This window comes from Cyclospora cayetanensis, unplaced genomic scaffold, assembly GCF_002999335.1.
Source record: "Cyclospora cayetanensis isolate NF1_C8 unplaced genomic scaffold, CcayRef3 CcayRef3_contig_29, whole genome shotgun sequence".
NCBI classification, from domain to species: Eukaryota; Apicomplexa; class Conoidasida; order Eucoccidiorida; family Eimeriidae; genus Cyclospora; species Cyclospora cayetanensis.
Genome location: NW_020312247.1, coordinates 240,707 through 248,171, shown reverse-complemented (window position 1 = coordinate 248,171; position 7,465 = coordinate 240,707). Strand labels below are relative to the sequence as shown.

Genomic DNA, 7,465 nt, shown 5'->3' with positions numbered 1-7,465 from the left:
GGCGGCAGCTGCGAATTGAAATCTACCCGATAGCAGAAGCATAAGGAACAACTGGTCTATTCTTCGTGTATAAGCGTTACTAAGGACTGTTTGTAGGCTTTGAAGCTTATCAGTCATCGAGTATGCTACTATATCATGGTTGTCATGGGAAAAAATCACTTTCAGTGTCTTTTGCGTGGTCGTGCGCTGTGTAGCTAACGCGCTTTTACATCACACTATCAGGTCAAGCCCCTGTCGTGGATCTTTCCTGGATGCCTTCGGTAAATTGCTCCTACTTCTATTTAGGGCGCTAGAACAGTCCCGAGGCGAGTCACGGCTGGCCACTGTCCACATTTGCTCATCGCCATTTGAAACGGTGTGAGTACGGTCTAGTCCGCTACGCATGCCAGTAGACATGGTAAGGTTACTCATTTATTCATGCATTGACTTTGCGTTTGGACCGTTTTATATTCCAAATACTTTGGAGCAGCGATAGTTCCTTCACCACGCATTACGTGTGACTGCGTGTAGACGAGCTAGGTTGCGATGTGCAAGTGAGCGCGACAACCCGGAGTGCTCAGAATATGCGGCATTGCGTACCTCAGCCGCTTTTCCTCCCTCAGATCGGAATGCTTAGGAGTAACGGCAAGGAAAGGGGGGGCTTCATCGTGAGGCCTTTCCTAACACTCTCTTGAGCTCGTTTCTTATACTTGAGGCTACGATGCCTCCATATAGAAACCGTAGATGCAGTCACACAAGGCTGCCGTGTGGAAATATGTGTCAATGCTCAGAATTCACAGGAAATGCAGCCCCCCAAACTCAAACTGCCGTCTTTCTCATCATCCGTAAACCCTGTGGGGAGAGAGCAAGGAGTGGGGGTTGCTGTACTGAAGCGACATCTACTGGCTTCTTACGTTTATGTCTAGTGTTGAGGATACAGATTTTCTTTAGAAAAATTGAAAAAGTAAGTGTACTCTCATAATATGTGAATCGAGCCATAAATACTCTAGAATTAGTGCACGAGGTTTGTCAGAGCAGCAGTCTGCAGCCAGAGCTGGGCCAAGTGCACTTGGAGTGGGTAAAGTGCTCTTCCTCCACGGTCCCACCTCAGTGCTTATGTATCTGAAGCTGGACAGCAGGCTCTGGCTTTTGCCGTTGACACGGTGTATGGCATGCCAAAACAAATATCCACATCTGAAGACCACAAGAACCATCACTTGCCATCCCTGATCAAGGATGGCACTGAGTAATTTGTGCACTTGTGGCCCAGCTGTACCATTCCCACAACAGACGGAACCTAACTAGTCAAAAAGATGTTGGTTCTGGGGTGGGAACCTCCATACTTTTGATAAGACTCAGCAACGCAGAAGAGCCTTTCTCTTCTCCGTGCATGGTGTACTAGCAACGAAAGCTGTATCTGCTTTTGAGTGGCATGATACATGCATATGAAACCATTGGGCACAGGATGTGCCTTACGACGTTCATTGACTGATAAACTCCTCTAATAAAGCCCAAACCTTTCGTGATAGGGAGACAAAGGAATTACTTGAGAATGCAGAACACCGAAGTGCAGGAATCCCTCAAGTTCCCCACATCTATATGAATATCGATAAGTGCACTTAAACAGTGCCATTTAGACACAGTTCAGAAAAGGGCGAAACTCGATAACTGGACGGGATACGGTAATAATTGCAACCACTGGCTCAAAATTATTCACTTGCCCTTCGCTCCAACCTTAGCCCCGGAGAGAGCGGCAGCCTGCACCTTGCTGCTGACGGTCGACATGGCTTTTGCGCGCCCGTCCTGATAACAGAAAAAACAGCGTTCCTGCTAATATTATAATGGTAGCATTGGGTCCAGCGAATGTAATATGCAAGAAACAAATAAAAACAAACAACATCCTGCTGCATTTCACTGCTACAACAACGGCAGGCCGCTGCAACGACTGCCTCCGTTCACCCAAAACCTGCAGGCTTACGGGAATCTTGACGAGGACTAGACAGTCACCATCCACTTCATCCACCCGGAAGTAACCTCTGCGCTCTAACTGTAACTTGTCTCCTGCATGCACCATTCCACCAGACATAGCTCTTGTGAACAGGTATGTCGTAGCGCAGAGCACTCAATCGACAAACGGGATACACGGAAGCCTTGACGCGCAATGAAGAAGATGCAAAGCAATTTCAGAAGTAAAAGTAGAAAGACAGCTGATTTAACAAGACACACGATTTCACCGCACGCCTCAGACATTATAGCCACTAGTCAGCTGTGTACTGAGAAAGTCAGCCTGACCAGTTTTTAGGCTTCGAAGATTGGGGTCTCCAAGGGCCTCCGTGTCAAACTGGGTGTTCCTGTTTACGCAATCTTCCCATGCTTCGTCTGTTTCCTGTTCGAGCTTGTCCACAGTGATGAGATGATCGAACTCGCGCAGTATCAGAGGGGTCAGCTGCTCACAAAGCATAAAGCAAAAATTACATTCTTTCCCGGCGGAGATGGCAAAGAACACTCACAGGCCAGATCGCAAACGACATTTAAGGGACAGAAGGACGCGTTATTAAAGTAATCTCTTAATAGAGTGCCCCGCCCTGCAACGGCACTTTGGCGTACTCTCTCACTCTCCGGCGGAAGAATAGGCACCCAGTTGAGCTTCTTTTTTGTTTTTTTAAAGTCCCCCTCTAGATGGAGCTTCCCGCGGATTGCTGTAACCTTCCCGTTGGCGTCCTTCTCGAGATGCTCAAAAATGCAGTTGCCCCAGTGCATTAAAGTCACCTGAAGCGGCAAAGGAACCAATGTGCTTTTGGCCATAACAGAGCGTCCTTGCACTACAAACCTGCAAAGACTTTTCCGTGCCAACTCCGACGTCACTCGATTTCGCCCTCTGAACCCTTTAGCCAGGGGCACCCCAATTGGGTGTACAGCCGTGTAACCATGTAGCACCTCCTCTCCATCTTGGCAGACTTGGGCATCATCAGCTTCAATAAGAATCTGGTTGCTGAGGTACAGCGGCACATGGCCAAGCGACTTGTTCTTCGCATGTAGCCGGCGAGATTGTGTTGTGACGCTCTCTGGGCCACCTGTGATGGTAACCGTCACTCCATCCGCTGTGACACGCAGCGCAAAGCGACGAAAGACTGCCGCTTGACCCACACTTGGCCATGTCGTGATTCTAGCCCAAACTCGTCTATGCTCAGAGCCTTGCGCATGCTGAATCCTTCAGAGCCTACTTCAAGAAGCGTCCACGATATGACTAAAGCCTAAGCAACAGCCTCGGGCACGCTAGCTAATTGCCAGAGAAGCTACCCCGCCTCCATGCGCATACGTAAGAATGGGTCCTACATTTCAACGAGGTGTCTTTCGTCATCACCCTGTACATTTTAACGGCATCTACATCTGTTGAAGACGGCCTCCCCTGCCTCCTGGCTTTTCTCGATTGTCTTAATTGCATGGAGGGCAGGCAGATCGCTCACCTCTCGATACTGCCATATAGCGCGGCACGATCGGGTCGATAATTTGTTTGTTCAGTGTCCAGAGTTTATCCCACTCCATCAGGTTTCCGGCTTTAGAGGGTCCCTGTTGCAAAATGAACTCCAGAAGGGCTTCAACAGTCAGCCCACGGCGCAAGATACCTGAGCAGCAAAAGGCAAGTGAAAACAGAGATGCCTGTAGCCTTTGCTGAAAGCTGGTTCCTCATAAAGCTGCAGCAACAGTGCAGTGTAGAAGTGTAGCCTTTGCTGAAAGCTTTTTTCTCATAAAGCTGCAGCAACAGTGCAGTGTAGAAGTGTAGCCTTTGCTGAAAGCTTTTTTCTCATAAAGCTGCAGCAACAGTGCAGTGTAGAAGTGTAGCCTTTGCTGAAAGCTGGTTCCTCGTAAAGCTGCAGCAACAGTGTAGCCTTTTCTGCAGCTGCTGCCTCTGTGGGCCACCCTTAAGCTAGCGATACAAGCGCTGCAACAACAGCTTGTTCGAGTGCAGGAGCTGCAACAAACGCAGCCTTTGAATGCATACCCCGTACAGTGGGCATGCGAGGGTCATCCCATCCGGTGACCAGCCCCTCAGTGACAAAGTACTTGAGCTTGCGTTTTGAGAGGACCGTACGAACAAAGCAGAGCCGGGAAAACTCATAAATGCAAACCTTGCGAAGTCCAAGAGCTTCTTGGACCTGCACGCCAGCGAAGGCACAAACCGACCGCAATACAACTCCAGCGAGTCGTCTGAAGGGGGCGACGTTTTGCACGAGAAAGCAATTCCTCCTGCACAGGCAGCAGCTACTCGGAACGTGCAGTTAAGACTCTGGAGGATTCGGAAGCCTCATGCCACAACCAGCTCACCCAGTGGTACTGTGGGATTCTGTCTGCATATTCGTTGGTCCTCAGAGCATGCGTGACCCCTTCCCAAGAGTCAACAACCGGGCAGGCAAAGTCGTAGGTGGGATAGGCCTTGAATTTCGTGCCAAGTCGGTGGTGAGGGGGATCCACAACACAGCGGAACATTACGGGGTCGCGCATGCACTTATTCTTGCACTGCATGTCGATCTTCGCGCGAACGCAGCATTGCTGCCCCTCTGCCGTTCCCTGTGAAGGAGGAAAACGCACAAAGTCGCGAAAGCACCCATTTCATTTGTTCGCAACCCCCCTCCTGAGGGTTGCATGCCTGGATCAAACGAGACGAGCAATTCCCCCTTGGCAGATCCGAGCTGCTGTGACGCAGTCCACAGCCCACCTGTATCATTTGCTCCCAACGGCGCAGGTGCTCCTCAACAGGCAAAGCGCGCGAGGCTGACTCTATACCTTCCCCTCTTTCCAGTCGCATCTGCTCAGTAGGAGTGTTGTCTACGTAAAAGACCCCTGATCATGCAGGAACGCCAGCACCCAGAAGCAAGCACAACGATACACTGAACATGGACGGCAGAGCGCAAAGAAGAAAAGAATTCAAGCAAGAGCCAAAGCGCGTAGGACGTTGCACGATGTGACCGGAAGAATATCCCCCTGCATCATGCCCTGTACGGATTCCGCCATACGCAATACCCCCGAAATTACTGACCCTTCTGAATCATTGCGGTGCATGTGTCTTGCAGCTGCTCAATGTAGTCTGAGGTGTGTGTTACACGTTCCCACTGGACACCTAGGAGCTCCGTATCGTGCAAGATGCTCTGCTCGAATTCGTCGTTTTCCTTTGCCGGGTTTGTGTCATCAAATCTGAAAACACAACGGCCACGCCAGGAGATAGCGGTTTGTTTCTGCCGCGAAGACTGCAGCGCTACTGCTGACTGCAGCCGCTGCATCGGCACAAGTGGCTAGCTGTGCGCGCACGCAGCAGCCGCATATGCGGCTGCATGCGCCACAAGCGCTACCTTGCACAAATGGTGCTGCCGCTTCCGCCGTTTTGGAGGCGCCTTCAAGGCAACGCAGCAGAAAACAGCAGCAAAAACACGTGCAACAGAGGCACACGGTACCTGAAAATCATGCGTCCTTGGTATTTCTTCGCGAAGTATCCGTTGAGGAGAGCAGCTTTTGCGTGACCAATATGCAGATATCCTGAAGGTTCCGGTGGGAAGCGAGTCACCACGCGGCCCATCTCTGCCCCCTCCAGTTTTCCTGGGCAGCAAAAAGGCAGAATTCCAATGCCTCCAGAGTGAGTTTTCGGCGTTCATTAGTTACTTGAACTGGCTGTGCGGCGCCTGCAGCGGCTATCCGTGTACGCCTTTTGCGGTTACTGCCACATTTGCTGTTCCTGCCGTCACCAGTACTGCGGCTGCTGCTCCCAACGATGCCCTTCTTCTTACCTTCATATGAAGCATGGCCTTCAGTCTTCTCTTTGCCCTTCGCTGCTGCCCCCTTCTCCGCAGCAGCAGTAGAAACGGCTGGTCTAGGACCTATAGCCTTCTGCTTGAGAGCTCGCTCAATAGGACCCCGTACTTCCTTTAGTCCGTGCATGTAGTTGTACCATCGGATCAATGCAGGGTACTGCGCAGTCCTGAGTAGAGGGCAAAGGCGAATGCGGTTCGCGAAAGCATCTCACAAGGAAAGGGCCCCTAGGCAGTGCAGCGTAGGTTCGACCGCGTAAAGATAAGGTCCACACGCGACACCAAGGCTCCAACTCCAAGTAAGTGCACGCAGGCAGTGGGGGGCAATAGTTCCTACCATTTCTCCGGGAGCGCGCCGGTCTTCTCAGCGCCTACAGCAGTTCTTAGCTGTACGTACACCCCAATATCAACAAGAGTGAGTCGGTGACCAGACAAGAAAGTACGGAAGCCCAAATATGCATTCATTTTTTTCAGCCCGGCGTCCTTAGGGGCGCTTGAGGTGTAGAAACTGCCCGAGAAGGGGCATCCAGACAGAACGGTTAGCAAGGCATCCAAGAGGACCTCGCCCTCCATGTCAGGGAGAAGCTGCAGAAAAAGAAACAGCATCACAGAGCACAGGGATAAGTACCAGGGAGCTAACCGCCAGCGAAAGTTCTACGGAAGGAAAGCAAGCATGCAGACACTGTTCGGCGTAAAGTGCGCACAGTCTCTCCCTGAGATGTGCAGCGAGCTATGCGCTTCGCAGCTTCAAGCTCCGGCAGAACCTCTACAGATGGATTTTCCTGTTGCTCTTGCTGCTGTTGCAGCGCGACCAGTCCAGCGTCCTCTGGACGGTCCGTAGAACAAAATGCAAGCTGCTTCGAGTTGAGCCCTTGCAGTTGCGCGAGAGCCAAGAGGAGCAGCGGCGGCTGCTTGGGATCAAACGCGATCGTGAGGGTGCTGGGTGCCATCCTCGAAAGAGACAGAGTGTGGCGCGTTTCCTGGTGATGGATAGCACCGCTACCCCTAACAATTCGAAGTACGGATAATTTCAAAGACGGAGTACGGCGACAGTCCCCGAGGAACGGTATGTGGGGCCCTGCATGCGCAGTGGGGGGCCCCTCACCGCCCTACCCTGACCAAGCCAAAAGTTCCAGCGCTCCCCCAAATCATGAACTCGCATCAATAAAGCATCATCCCCGCATACAGACGCTGGCACATGACTTTTAGGCCGGAGTTTTTGCAGATGTGCCGTTGGAGGCGCTTAGCTGTGCCGGTGGACTGCGCCGGCTCAGCCTCGGAACTGCCGTTCTTACGACGTTGCTCGAAAGAAAGAGGCAGAGCGGAAGTGTGCGTGGCAAACACAGCTGCCTCATCCGTGTCATAAAAGCACTAGCATTGACGTGTATCAACCGATAAAAATTGCCTCCTCATGCCCTGCACTCCGCTTGTACGAGGCTCCGTGCCATTCCTGCTCGGACCCTGCCGTGAAACTGGCTGAAACTACCCTTCCCTACTCCCTCGATAAAACGGATTAACCTCAAACTGGTCAATACCATTCGCGCGAAAGCGAAGAGGGCAACTCCTACTGCGCGCCAAGAAGGACTAATTTCAAAAGTTCCTAATCGAAGTTCCGCGGGCCAAACTACACTTTGGCTTTCCCCAAAGCTCTAGACGCAAATTGAAATATTCGTTTTTCTGTTTGT

The 7,465-nt window shown here is 51.5% G+C and overlaps 1 protein-coding gene across 1 annotated transcript; it reads right to left on the bottom strand.

Annotated features, from left to right (window-relative positions):
- Positions 1–1,692: 1,692 nt before the first annotated feature.
- On the bottom strand, positions 1,693–6,730 carry LOC34618217 (glutamate--tRNA ligase, cytoplasmic). The gene is made up of 14 exons (XM_026338653.1): positions 6,485–6,730; positions 6,118–6,365; positions 5,760–5,950; positions 5,430–5,571; positions 5,018–5,172; positions 4,697–4,821; positions 4,306–4,548; positions 3,983–4,136; positions 3,447–3,605; positions 2,917–3,080; positions 2,587–2,748; positions 2,272–2,428; positions 1,958–2,040; positions 1,693–1,782 (listed from the first exon to the last, which is right to left on the bottom strand). Exons 1-14 carry the CDS (start codon positions 6,728–6,730, stop codon positions 1,693–1,695), a joined length of 2,319 nt encoding a protein of 772 aa, XP_026194438.1.
- Positions 6,731–7,465: the final 735 nt, after the last annotated feature.